This window comes from Saccopteryx bilineata, chromosome 2, assembly GCF_036850765.1.
Source record: "Saccopteryx bilineata isolate mSacBil1 chromosome 2, mSacBil1_pri_phased_curated, whole genome shotgun sequence".
NCBI classification, from domain to species: Eukaryota; Metazoa; Chordata; class Mammalia; order Chiroptera; family Emballonuridae; genus Saccopteryx; species Saccopteryx bilineata.
Genome location: NC_089491.1, coordinates 44,472,846 through 44,487,977, shown reverse-complemented (window position 1 = coordinate 44,487,977; position 15,132 = coordinate 44,472,846). Strand labels below are relative to the sequence as shown.

Here is a 15,132-nt window from a genome sequence, read left to right as displayed (position 1 = left end):
TAACTGGAAATATCAGAAACAAGTACTGTATCTTGTTTTAATAGTCTACCTTCCCCCAAGTACCTAACCTGGCACTTAAAAGGGAGGAAGGTAGAACATGAATAAAAAAGGAAGGGAAGATAATGTCCTGAGAGTGAGCTCCAGAAAAAAACAAAAAGCATCTTCTCTCAATGAGAATGGTGATTATGATAATGACATGCAATATCCTAAAAAAATAAAAGCAATCATTTTCTTAGGCTTTTCTTTGAGCAAAGGGGACTACCTATCTGCTCTTGAAAGAAAAATGGGAGTAACTGGCATTCATGAGGCTACATTTTCTGCTACACTGACAAAATAAACAATACATACACTATACTCGGCTTGCTTAGACACCTCAACACACAAGTGAAGACCCAGATCTGGAACCACTGAATCTACCTGCCTACCAGAAAAGCAGCTATTATTAGGTCCAGAAAAATAACACCACAGAACAGCAACAACCTTGCCAGAGAAATGGGAGTTGCTAGGTGAAAATCTGCCCAGGACCAGCAACCAACAGCTCTCTGGGAAAAGTAATAAAATGTTTTAAGACCTGAAAGATGTAAATACATTTGAGAACACCAAGATCAGCCTCTGGATTTAACCACACTGTCACCAGCGATAAGAAAAGTGCCATGCCCCCTAACCTTCTAACAGTATTACAATTAAAAGCCAGGGTCAATATTAACATGATGTTAGATATGTGAAAATAAAATTACAATACACAATCAACAAAACCAGATACTGGTAAATTCTCATAGCTTTAAATAAGATAAATTTTCTATCAGTTTTCCCCCAGAGTGAAGAGTCAAAGTTGGGGAAAATGATCCTTGCCCTCAAGTAGCAAACCATATTTGTACTATAAACACATTAATGAAATTATCACATTTATCTTCCAGAATTCATGTTATTTGAAAAAGCATCTCACCTTAAAATTTTTCATTCTTTCTCAGAAAATCATATCTCATTTGATTAGAATATTTCTCCTAACTTACCTGTTTATAAATTAATACAATTTTTATACTCGGGTTTTTTTAAAATACCTAAACATCAAAATCAGAATAGAGAACTACAAACTTTAATCTACTAATAACCAGAGTACAGTGTAAATGTTTCTACTATAATAAAAGACATTCATTTCTAACCTTCTTTGTCAACATTTTGCTTTAAAGTAAAATACATTACAGGAAAGTGCTCAAGCCACTTTATAAATGTAGAATTGTTAGTAAAAATGGCTGGGAATGTGCTTGTTAAAGTAAAATTTTTAAAGCAAGATGTACATTCATTATTATTAGTCAAATATACATTTAAAAACATACAAATAAGATCAATCACTCTACAGATATAATTCCACATTTTTTAAACAAAAGTACAATAATCACAGTAAAGCATGGCATTTAATACTGATATATGCATTCTGATCATTTTCATGAGTAAAACAATCTTTAATAAAATGTACCTACAATATACAAAACTAAGAGCATATAAAATTTACATAAAAATATGTTCTCTATTTTCAATTCTACAAATTTTAAGAAGGCAGAAGTTATTGTTAAGGATTATAGCTCAAAGATAACTGCAATATACTTGAATCATTTAAGGCTGCAGGCTTTAGGAAATAAAAATAAATTTATTTGACATAATGCTAAGAAAGTGATTGTCTTTAAAAGCTTTCAAAGTTTTAGAAATGAAAATAAACTATAAAGAAAACTATTTCAAAATTCCTAACACTACAAAAGCCATTTTTAAAAAACAGCAAATACAAACTACAAATGATCAAGGCTCATTTCACATTTTCCAAGGTTTTCCAAGACCAATGTCCTTTTTTTTTTTTTTTTTTTTTTTAATGAGAGGCAGGGAGGCAAAGAGACTCCCACATGCACCCCAACAACCAGGATCCACCTGGCTAGTCCCTATAGGGCTGATGCTCTGTTTCTCAGCAACAGAGCTATTTTAGCACCTGAGGTAAGACCATGGAACCATCCTCAGTGCCTGAAGCCAGCCTGCTGAATCATTCAAATCATGTTGCAAGGGGGGAGGGAGGACAGACAGTTGCTTTTCCAGTGCGCCCTGACCAGGAATCAAACCCAGAACTTCCACATGCTGGGCCAATGCTCTACTGCTGAGCCAACTGGCCAGAGCCAAAACCAATGTTCTTTTACTTTTTTTTTATTTTTATTTTTTGTATTTTTCTGAAGCTGGAAACAGGGAGAGACAGTCAGACTCCCGCATGCGCCCGACCGGGATCCACCCGGCACGCCCACCAGGGGTGATGCTCTGCCCACCAGGGGGCAATGCTCTGCCCCTCCAGGGCGTCGCTCTGTCACGACCAGAGCCACTCTAGCGCCTGGGGCAGAGGCCAAGGAGCCATCCCCAGCGCCCGGGCCATCCTTGCTCCAATGGAGCCTTGGCTGTGGGAGGGGAAGAGAGAGACAGAGAGGAAGGAGGGGGTGGGTGAAGCAAATGGGTGCTTCTCCTATGTGCCCTGGCTGGGAATCGAACCCAGGTCCCCCGCACGCCAGGCCGACGCTCTACCGCTGAGCCAACCGGCCAGGGCCCAAAACCAATGTTCTTAACCTAGAGATACATCAGAATTACTTAGGGGACTTAGGGGGTTAAAAAACAAAACAAAACAAGATCCAATGCATTTTATCAAAATCTCTCAGGATGGAAAGCTCCCAAAGTGATCATAAATATTTAACTAAGGCAGAGATTCACTAATTTTTTTCATTATGGTCTCTTTAGTTAGAAAATGAATGAATAAAGGACCAGTGTACAAAACTTGGGTGGGGGGGGGTCCATACATGGAATAAATGAGAACACCAGTTCTATAAGTCTCACTCTGCCTTTAATAAACAATTTCAGGCTATTTTATTACAGATATTTGAACATCGCTATTTCTCAGAATCTGTGTGATCTAATAAAAATCTTTCAAGTGTATTAACACTGTTCTTAATCACTTCCAAAACTAAATTTTATTTCTAAAAGAGAAAGCAATCAAAAACTTTTGTATTCATCTCCTAAATGAACATATTATATGTACATATAGTAAACTGGTACTTCTAGCCAGTGAAAGGCAGCGATGAAGCTGCAAAGAAACTGTCCAAAAAAGTGGAGCTGCAGTTTACCTACTTTTCTATTGTGAAAGTAGCACATAGCACACAACACAAATTATGCCAAAAATCACAATTATTTGATTAGGCTATTTCAGCTCACAGTGCACAGTCCTTTTCAATATAATTACAAACTCACCTGCGCAGCAAGGTCAGGGTTCTGGCTTAGTGACTGCATCATGCTTCGCATGTAGGGGGCGGACAACATGTTTTGCATAAGTTGTGGGTTTTCAGTTATTTGTTGCAACAAGCTCTGCATTCCTGGTGTGTTGAACATACTAGCTGAAAGTTTTTTAAAACATAATTGTATCAAGAAAAAGATAATGTAAACAAAAGTGAAAAAGTTTTCAAAACAGTATGAATAATTTTACACTGCTGAATAATTTTAGCAACTGCTGATAAGTATACATATTACTTATCAATTGAACTAATAAAGAATTTTAAAACCAAGATCTCCAAAACTACATGCCCAACATATACCAGTAAAGGAGGGCTCTGGCTGCATTCACAGTAGAATTACATCTAATAGGAAGGTTAAGTTCTATAGTAATTTAAGCAAAACTTGGATATTGTCAAAATTACTATTTAAAAAATCCCATAAAGTCTGAGCCAACTTTTCCTCCAGGATCTCTTAATTAGAATCATACTGAGCATTCAGTATGTTCACATTATGAAGAAGGAAGCCTTTTCACCAACAAAACAATACCACTCCATTTTCATTGGCACTCACTGATCAAAATAGCAAACACATTTAACACTTCAGAGATCAGAGAACACAGTAACCAAGTGTAGTGTCTGGAGCCAGACTACCTGGATTCAGATCTAATCTATGGAATTTTGGGCAAATTATTTGGCTCTTCATACTTCAGTTTTCCTATCTATAAAGTGAGATAAATAGTATCTGCTTCATAGGGTGGTTGTACCAATTAAATTAGTTAATATGCAAACTGCTTGTTATCAATAAGCTCTAGTTTTTCTTGTTTTTGTTTTCTTTTTACTGAGCACTACAGCTAAATTTATGTAAATTCCATCTTCTCTTAAAATTAAGTAATTTGTTCAATATATATCCAGATTTTCACTTGCTGACTAGATATAGTCAAATTCAAATATATTCTTAAACTCATGTATACTTATTAACTCATTAGCTTTTTCATTTTCTTTATGTTCTTATTCCATCCAATGTCGTCTTATTGGGCGTAAAACATTGGAGTCTTCCCAGTTATCTTCCTAGCAAGAGTTTATTTGAGCCAAACTGACCACAAACATGGGGAAACAAGATCTCAGTGCTCCTATACTTCTGCTGGGTTGTTTTGTTTTAGTTTTTATAGAGAAAGAGAAAGGAAGAAAGAGACACAAAGACTGATCTTTTGTTCCACTTATTTATACATTCACTGATTGATTCCTTATACATTCACTAACAACACTGTTCTTAATCACTTTCAAAACTAAATTTTATTTCTAAAAGAGAAATAAAAGTTGATCCAAGGATCAAACCTGCAACATTGGTGTATTAGGAAGATGCTCTACCCTCAGTGTTTTTCAACCACCAGTCCAGGGTCTATAATCTTCATACAATATCAGGGTGGTTAACTCTTTTAAGGACATACACAAAATTCCTGGCAGATCAGTAGTTGAAAACCACTGTTCTAACCAACTGAGCTACAGCCAGGGCTGGGTTTTTAAATAATGTTTGTTTTTCTAATTTTTTTCATGTTGTTTCAATTTAGCTTTCTCATGTCCTAGAATCCAAGAATATTAAAAAACAGGTTGAAAAACATAGCCTGCAGGGCAAATAGGGCCCACAACCAGTTCCTATAGAGTCTATAAGCTATATATAATTTTTACATTTTTTTAAATGACTAAAGAAAATAAATTATTTTTCAACATAGTTCCTATCAAAATATCAATGGTGTATTTCACAGAAAATAATCCAAAAAATTTATATGAAACCACAAAAGTTCTCAAATAGCCACAGCAATCTTGAGAAATAACAAATTTGGAGGTATCTCAATACCTGACACCAAACCACACTACAAAGTTATAGCAATCAAAATGACATGGTACTACCATGAAAACAGACATACAGAACAATGGAACAGAATAGAGCCCAAAAATAAGTCCACATCTACATGGTCAATTAATATTTGACAAAGGAGGTAAGAACATACAATGGGATAAAGACATTTCTAATCAATAAATGGTGTTTAAAAAAATTAGAAACATGCAAAAAATAAGTAAAACTAGACCACCTTCTTACACTATACACAAGGATAAACCAAAACATATTAAAGACTTAAATGTAAGACCCAAACCCCAAACTCCTACAAGAAAACATAGACGGTAAAACCTCAGATATTTCTTGTAACAATATTTTTTCTGATATACCGACTCAAGTAAGGGAAACAAGAGACTATATCAAACTAAAAGGCTTTTGCACAGCAAAGGAAAACATCGACAAAATGAAAAGACAATCCACTGAATGGAACATAATCACCATTAATATATCTGATAAGTTAATATCCAAAATTTATAAAGAACTTATATAACTCAACACCAAACACAACAAATCTAATTTTCAAAATGTGCAAAGGATCTGAATAAACACTTCTCCAAAGAGGACATACAGATGGCCAACAGACATATGAAAAAAGCTCAACATCACTAATCTGAGAAATGCAGGCCCTGGCCGGTTGGCTCAGTGGTAGAGCGTCAGCCTGGCATGTGGGCGACCCGGGTTCGATTCTGGGCCAGGGGACATAGGAGAAGCGCCCATTTGCTTCTCCACCCCCCCCCCTTCCTCTCTGTCTCTCTCTTCCCCTCCCGCAGCCAAAGCTCCATTGGAGCAAAGATGGCCCAGGCGCTGGGGATGGCTCCTTGGCCTCTGCCCCAGGCGCTAGAGTGGCTCTGGTCGCGGCAAAGCGACGCCCCGGAGGGGCAGAGCATCACCCCCTGGTGGGCAGAGCATAGCCCCTGGTGGGCGTGCCGGGTGGATCCCGGTCGGGCGCATGCGGGAGTCTGTCTGACTGTCTCTCCCCATTTCCAGCTTCAGAATAATACAAAAAAAAAAGAAAAAAGAAAATTCTAAGAAATGCAAATCAAAACCACAATGTTAAATCATCCCACACCTGTCAGGATGACTATCATCAATAAAATAAACTGCAAGTGTTGGAAAGGATATGGAGAACAGGGAACCTCTATGCACTGTTGGTAGGAATGCAGATTGGTGAAGCCATTGTGGAAAACAGTAGGGAAGATCCTCAAAAAATTAAAAATGTGCCTGACCGGGCAGTGGCGCAGTGGATAGAGCATCAGACTAGGATGCGGAAGACCCAGGTTCGAGACCCCCGAGGTCGCCTGCTTGAGCACAGGCTCATCTGGTTTGAGCAAAGCTCACCAGCTTGGACCCAAGGTCTCTGGCTCAAGCAAGGGGTTACTTGGTCTGCTGAAGGTCCAGTCAAGGCACATATGAGAAAGCAACCAATGAACAATGAAGATGTCACAACGAAAAACTGATGACTGATGCTTCTCATCTCTCTCCATTCCTATCTGTCTGTCCCTATCTATCCTTCTCTCTGACTCTCTGTCTCTGTAAAAAGAAAAAATAAAATTAAAAATGTAACTGCCTTATGAACCATCAATACCACCTTAGAATATCTCCGAAAAAACCCAAAACACCAATTTGAAAGAATAGATGCACCCCTATGTTCAATGCAGCACTATTTACAAAAGCCAAGATATGGGAGAAATCTAAGGGCCCATCAATAAATGAATGGATAAAGTGGTAGTATATTTACACAATGGAATATTACCTTCCACAAAAACGAATGAAATCCTGGCCTGATCTGTGGTAGCACAGTGGATAAAGCATTGACCTGGAACGCTAAGGTCGCTGGTTCAAAACCCTGGGCTTGCTTCATCAAGGCACATACAGGAGTTGATGCTTCCTGCTACCCCCTTCTCTCTCTTTCTTTTTCTTTCTCTCTCTCTCTCTCCTCCCCCTCTCTAAAATGAATTAAAAAAATAGTAAAAATGAAATCCTTCCATTTGGGACAACATGAAGGGACCTTGAGTATATTAAGCTAATGAAACAAGTAAGACAGAAAAAGACAGCCTGACCAGGCGGTGGTGCAGTGGATGGAGCGTCGGACTGGGATGTGAGAACCCAGGTTCGAGACCCCGAGGTCGCCGGCTTGAGCGCAGGCTCATCTGGCTTGAGCAAAAAAAAAAGCTCACTGGCTTGGCCCCAAGGTCGCTGGCTTGAGCAAGGGGTTACTCGATCTGCTGAAGGCTCGTGGTCAGGGCACATATGAGAAAGCAATCAATGAACAACTAAGGTGTCACAACAAAAAACTGATGATTGATGCTTCTCATCTCTCTCCATTCCTGTCTGTCCCTATCTATCCCTCTCTCTGACTCTCTCTCTGTCTCTGTAAAAAGAAAAAATAAAATAAAAATAAAGTAAAAGTTTTTAAAAAAAAAACAGAGAAAGACAAACACCATATGATTTCACTTACATGTGGAATCTCAAAAAACAAAACAAAGACCTGGACAGGTAGCTCAGTTGATTACTGTCATCCTAATACATCAAGGTTGCGGGTTCAATGCCTGGTTGGGGCACATACAGGAATCAACCAATCATAAATAAATGAAACAACAAATCAATGTTTCTCTCTCCCTTGCTCTCTCTAAAATCAGCTTTTTAAATGTAAAAAATAAAATGATTAAGTAAGACAGAAACAGACTCATTGATACATAAAACAGACTGATGGTTGCCAGAGGAGAGGGGATTTGAGGGGTTGGGTGGAAAAGGTAAAGAAATTAAGAAGTACAAATTGGCAGTTACAAAATAGTCACAGGGATAAAACATCCAGCATAGGGAACATAGTCAATAATATTGTATTGAATAATAACGATGTATGGTACCTGAAATACCAGCATGAAGAACACTTTGCAAAGTGTTATGATTGTCTAACTATTATGCTGTACATCTGAAACTAATACAAAATTATACTGAATGTAAACAGTAACTGAAAAATAAAAAATTTAAAATATATTGATAACCCTGGGGGGAGGGAGAAAGAAATATTTTGTGAAATGCAAAAAAACTTATGAAATTCAAACTTCAAGTGTCCGTAAATAACATTTTATTGAAATATAGTCATGCTTACTTTTTAACTATCTTTGACTACTTTTGCACTACAAAAGCAGAATTCAGAGGTTTAAGACCGAGGCTGTTTGACACCATCATAGTATTGCTCATTGTACCTCCCCCCCCAATCAGTGGCGCAGTTATACTTGATGCCATGGGAATCACTGCAGCATGCTGTTATTTTCTTTTTATAATTTCAGTGCATAGCAGTCATGTCAGAACAAAAAGAAAAGGAGAGCCTGACCAGGCGGTGGTACAGGCGCAGTGGATAGAGCGTTGGACTGGGATGCAAAAGACCCAGGTTCGAGACCCTGAGGTTACCAGCTTAAGCATGGGCTCATCTGGTTTGAGCAAAAAGCTCATCAGCTTGAGCCCAAGGTCGCTGACTCGAGCAAGGAGTTACTTGGTCTGCTGAAGGCCCACGGTCAAGGCACATACATATGATAAGGCAATCAATGAACAACTAAGGTGTCACAACAAAAAACTGATGATTGATGCTTCTCATCTCATCTCTCTGCGTTCCTGTCTATCTGTCCCTATCTATCCCTCTGTTTGACTCTCTGTCTCTGTAAAAAAAAAGAAAAAAAAAGGAAAGGGGAGAACTGGACTACAAATGTCATGCCTTTAAGGCCTAGTGGAGTATGGGTTATTTTATCAAATGTGATGTCAAAACACTGTACTTATTATGCAGTGACACTAAAAGAATACAATACAGGGGTGGGCAAAAGTAGGTTTACAGCCATGAGTACATAAAAGTTTATTCTTGTTATTATTGAATATTATTTATTAATTACTGTATTATGTAAACCAACTTTTGCCCATGCTTGTATACTGACATTGCTACACTAAGCACTCATCATGTATTACCAACTCACAGGAAAGCTACAATTGAAAAATGTAAGAATTAAAATGCAATATCCCATCACTGCCAAAGTTCTTCACAAAAATAAAATATAAAAATAAGGCTACGCCCTAAGTTAACTTTCCAATAGTCAATGTTAGCCAAGCAAAGAAAGCAGTGTACTACCATGATTAATTAGCATAGTTCACTAAACCTTTATTGCAGTAGCCAAATAAATGTGTCCAAAGAAAATATACTTGTTTAAAATCAGCTTGTCAGGGAGAATAGCATCTCAAGAGTTAAGGTCATTCGGCTCAACATCAATATTCAATTTAAAGCCTGACCTGTGGTGGCGCAGTGGATAAAATATCGACCTGGAAATACTGAGGTTGCCAGTTCAAAACCCTGGGCTTGCCTGGTCAAGGCACATATGGGAGTTGATGCTTTCTGCTCCTCCCCCCCTCTCTCTCTGTCTCTCTCTCCTCTCTCTCTGTCTCTCTCTCTCTCCTTTCTAAAAAAAAAAAAAAAAAAGAATAAAAAAATGGAAAAAAAATTTTAAAAAAAATATTCAATTTAAAAAACAATGCGAATTAATTTGAGTGGTATTCCCTTAGTTCATGATGACAGTTGTTACTGATACTGCTCAATACCTGTTTATTTGAAGAGTCAATGCCAAGTTTGAAGGGACTGAAAAGTTATCCTCTATAAACAGTCTGCATGAAATAACTATAGGTAAAATATTTCAAACATAAAGTTGAGAAAATACTAGTTTAGTATAACCTGAAATAGAATCTGCTAAAATGTGCTACTGCTGATAATAATAAAAGAACATGTAAAGGGCCCAGGCCGGTTAGCTCAGTGGTAGAGCATTAGCATGACATGTGGAAGTCCCAGATTCAATTCCCAGCTTGGTCACACAGGAGAAGCGTCCATCTGCTTCTCCAATCCCTCCCCCTCTCCTTTCTCTCTTTCCCTCCTGCAGCCAAGGCTCCACTGTAGCAAAGTTGGCGTGGGTGCTGGGGACAGCTCCATGGCTTCCACCTCAGGTGCTAGACTAGCTCCAGTTGCAATGGAGTGAAGCCCCAAATGAGGAGAGCATCGCCCTCTGGTGTGCTTGCCTGGTGGATCCCGGTCAGGCGCATGCGGGAGTCTGGCTCTCCATCTCCCCACTTCTCACTTGGGGGGGGGGGGTGGCGGGGAGAACATGTAAATGGCCCTGGCCAGTTGGCTCAGTGGTAGAGCATCCGCCCAGCATGTAGATGTCCCAGGTTCGATTCCTGGTCACGGCACAGAGGACAAACGCTCATCTGCTTCTCCATCCCTCCCTCTCTTGCCTCTCCCTCTCCCTCTCTCTCTCTCTCTATCCTGCAGCCATGGCTCAATTGGACTTTGTTGGCCCCGCATGCTGAGAATGGTTCCATGGCCTCCGCTTGGTTGTTGAGCAACAAAGCAATGCCCTAAATGGGCAGACCATCACCCCCTAGTGAGCTTGCCAGGTAGATCCCCGTCGGAGCGCATGTGGGTGTCTCTCTGCCTCCACTCCTCTCACCAAAAAAAAAAAAAATGTGGAGTGAAAGAATTAGTTGGATAAACATACAAAGCTTATAAAAATATAATGCATTTAAATATAAGGTTATTCACGTCTTTTTTTTAAGTTAAATTACTTATTTTTCAATTGCAGTTAACATACATTATATTAGTTTCAGGTGTACACTGGAGATTAGGCTTTACATATTTTAACATAATACACAATTATTAAAATATTACTGTTTCCCTAAGGCTGTATTTTTTTTTTTTAAGATTTTATGTATTCAGTTTAGAGAGGAGAGAGGAGAGAGAAGGAAGAGAAAAGGGGAGGAGCAGGAAGCATCAACTCCCATATGTGCATTGACCAGGCAAGCCCAGGGTTTCAAACCGGCAACCTCAGTGTTCCAGGTCAATGCCTTGTCCACTGCGCCACCATAGGTCAGGCCCCTAAGGCTGTACTTTTACATCCATACCTATTTTGTAAAAACCAGCTTATGCATGTCTTATTCATTGGCAGGTACTATGAAAATTTTTTACTGATTTTTAGAGAGAAAGGGAGGCAGAGAAAGAACATCAATTTGTTGATCCACTTATTCATGCCATAATTGGTTGACTCTTGTAGGTACCCTGACTGGGGATCAAACCCATAACCTTGGGATATCAGGATTATGCTCTAACCAACTGAGCTACCTAGCCAGGGCCTCAAAAATACTTTGAACTATCATGTAATTCAGCCAATACGAGTATCAATGGTAGACATCATTCACTTTTGTAAACTACTAAGCAATAGTCAATAGACATCATTCACTTTTGTAAACTACTAAGCAATAGTCAATGTCATGACTTTATGTCAGAAATATCCTGACTTACACAGCAGACTGGTGACTTAGCAAAGTTTTAGTGCAATTGTTTTTTTAGCTCAGGGCTAAGATTAAAATATTTCTGAACCATCCAGTCACTAGTATGAAAGACCACATGACTTTGGAATTCACCTTTTACTAAAGATTTGATAATGTTTCTCAATTAATTCAACCCAAAATTACAAAGCAAAACAGAACTTACATGCAAAACTCATACTGTGGTAGTCATTTCAACAACTAAAATTGTCCGAACCCTAAGCAATGTCAAGATGCTTTATACATTCTTGTACTGTCAAAAGTTAAAACAAGGTCTCTATCCCCACAAACTTGCAGTAGATATATTTTTGAGGTCTTATTACCCTTCCAGTAGCCTATTTTGGACCTCAGCACAAGTGTGAAGACTTCCACTATTTCAAAATTCATTTACTTGTAATTAAGGCACTACCACCTAACCTTCAACTGGAAAGGATTAATCTGCAGTGACATGCTAAAAGAATAAAATCTAACAGAAACTTACGAATGCTTTCCAACTGATAAATGTTATTAAAATCATTTGCTTTTAGAATGAATACAGTCAGCCCTCCATATCTGAGAGTATTTTATCTGCAGATTCAAGCAACCACAAATTGAAAATATTTAGAAAAAAAATCCCAGAGTCCTAATCTCAAAACTTGAATTGTCACACACCAAGTGCTATGCTGAATAAACACAAATGAAGTGATGAGCAGAGATGCCCTATATGTAAATATGCAAATAATATACCATTTCATAGAAAGGACATGAGCATCTACAAATTTTGGTATTCAGAGCATCCTGAAACTAATCTTCTAAGACACCAGAAGAATGAAGTAATATCACATTATATACCAGTATTAGTAGATGAACATTTGCAACTGATTTTGATAACGGAACTGCGTGAATGACAAGTAAGCAAAATATCATCTCTAAAAAAGAATTCCATTCATATAATTTGTAAATATGTATCAAAAAATATTATGCTCAATTATATTTTTAATTCCATCATTTAAAACACTTCTGCCATGGCTGGTTGGCTCAGTGGTAGAGCGTTGGCCTAGCGTGCAGGAGTCCTGGGTTCAATTCCCAGTCAGGGCACACAGGAGAAGCGCCCATCTGCTTCTCCACCCTTTCCCCTCTCCTTCCTCTCTGTCTCTCTCTTCCCCTCCCCATAGCCAGGGCTCCACTGGAGCAAAGTTGGCCCGGGCACTGAGGATGGCTCCATGGCCTCTGCCTCAGGCACTAGAATGGCTCTGGTTGCAAAAGAGCAACGCCCCCTGGTGGGCATACCGGGTGGATCCCAGTCCGGCGCATGCAGAAGTCTGTCTGCCTCCTCGTTTCTAGCTTCGGAAAAATACCAAAATAAGTAAATAAATAAAACACTTGTGGCCCGACCAGGTGGTGGCACAGTGCATAGAGCGTTGGACTGGGATGCGGAGGTCCCAGGTTCGAGACCCCGGGATTGCCAGCTTGAGCATGGACTCATCTGCTTTGAGCAGAGCTCATCAGCTTGGACCTAAGGTTGCTGGCTCGAGCAAAGGTTACTTGATCTGCTGTAGCCCCATGGTCAAGGCACATATGAGAAAGCAATAAATGAACAACTAAGGTGTCGCAATGCGCAACGAAAAACTGATGATTGCTGTTTCTCATCTCTCTGTTCCTGTCTGTCTGTCCCTCACTGACTCTCTCTCTGTCTCTGTAAAAAATAAATAAATAAACCAGTATTACTTCAGGTATTAACTAGATGTATTGTGACAATCATTTTATAATACATAGAGTCATTACATTGCACACCTGAAACTAATGTTATGTCAATTTTTTTAAATGGTTATTATGCCTGACCAGGCGGTGACGCAGTGGATAGAGCATCAGACTGGGATGCAGAGGACCCAGGTTCGAACCCCAAGGTCGCCAGCTTGAGCACGGGCTCATCTGATTAGAGCAAAAAGCCCACCAGTTTGAACCCAAGGTTGCTGGCTCTAGCAAGGGGTTACTCGGTCTGCTGAAGGCCCACAGTCAAGGCACATATGAGAAAGCAATCAATGAACAACTAAGGTGTCTCAATGTGCAATGAAAAACTAATGATTGATGCTTCTCATCTCTCTCTGTTCCTGTCTGTCCGTCCCTGTCTATCCCTCTCCCTGACTCACTCTCTGTCTCTGTAAAAAAATAAACAAATAAAAATGGTTATTACTGTATTTCCCCATGTATAAGATGTACTTTAATTTGGGGGGGAAAAAAACGTATTACATGAAGTTATTAAACTCAAGTTTTACTCATCATAAAATTCATACAACTCCTCATCACTGTCAAAACTCCCGTCCAAACCCTGGCCAGTTGGCTCAGTGGTAGAGCGTCAGTCTGGCGTGTGGAAGTCCCGGGTTCAATCCCAGTCAGGCCATCCCCCTCTCCTTCCTCTCTACCTCTCTCTTCCCCTCCCACAGCCAAGGAAGGCTCCACTGGAGCAAAGTTGGCCCGGGAACTGAGGATGCCTCCATGGCCTCCACCTCAGGCGCTAGAATGGCCCTAGCCGCAATGGAGAAACGCCCCAGATGGGCAGAGCATCGCCTCCTGGTGGGCATGCCAGGTGGATCCCAGTTGGGTGAATGTGGGAGTCTGTAAATTGCCTCCCTGCTTTTAACTTCGGAAAAATACAAACTCCCATCCATTAGTTTGTCTTCATCTGTGTCTTGAAGATGAATCAATGCCTTCAACAAGCACAAAAGAGCAGGAAATGCAAGTAAAAAAATCTACAACCACTGTATAAGACGCACCCAGTTTTCAGACCCTAAATTTTTCAAAGGGTATCTTATACATGGAGAAATACGGTACTTCAATTTTTCTAAAACCTGTATTATACCCCAAAATCTCATGTATTCTACGAAAGTGTACCACCCACTGTGACTACCAAATACTCTCTCTATTGTAATTTCTTCTATTAGTAATGAATCTTTAAAAATTCTTCATCTGGCCCTGGCTGGCTGGCTTAGTGGATAGGGCATTGGCCCAGCCTGCTGACTTCCCGGTTTGATTCCCAGTCAGGGCACACATGAAAAGCAACCAACTGTCCTGGCCAGTTGGCTCAGTGGTACAGCGTCGGCCTGGCGTGCAGGAGTCCCGGGTTCGATTCCCGGCCAGGGCACAAAGGAGAAGCGCCCATCTGCTTCTCCATCCCTCCCCCTCTCCTTCCTCTCTGTCTCTCTCTTCCCCTCCCGCAGCCAAGGCTCCATTGGAGCAAAGTTGGCCTGGGCGCTGAGGATGGCTCCATGGCCTCCGCCTCAGGTGCTAGAATGGCTCTGGTTGCAACAGAGCGACACCCCAGAGGGGCAGAGCATCGCCTCCTGGTGGGCATGCCGGGTGGATCCCGGTCGGGCGCATGCAGGAGTCTGTCTGACTGCCTCCCCGTTTCCAAGCTCAGAAAAATACAAAAAAAAAAAAAAGAAAAGCAACCAATTGCTTCTCTTCCCCTCCTTTTCATCCTTCTCTTTCTATTCTCCTCTTGCTGCCAGTGGCTCAACTGGCTGAAGCATCATCCTCCAGCACTGAGGATAGCTCAGATGATTTGAGCAATGGACATGGTCTGCCAGGTGGATCCAGGCTGGGGCATAT

At 40.2% G+C, this 15,132-nt stretch overlaps 1 protein-coding gene across 2 annotated transcripts in view; it reads right to left on the bottom strand.

Annotated features, from left to right (window-relative positions):
* UBQLN1 (ubiquilin 1) overlaps positions 1-15,132 on the bottom strand; it is a 76,362-nt gene that overhangs the window by 6,164 nt on the left and 55,066 nt on the right. For both annotated transcript variants that reach the window (XM_066257002.1, XM_066257003.1), the window contains exon 7: positions 3,271-3,413. In XM_066257002.1, the coding sequence (XP_066113099.1) occupies positions 3,271-3,413 (143 nt within the window). The remainder of the gene's footprint in view (positions 1-3,270; positions 3,414-15,132) is intronic.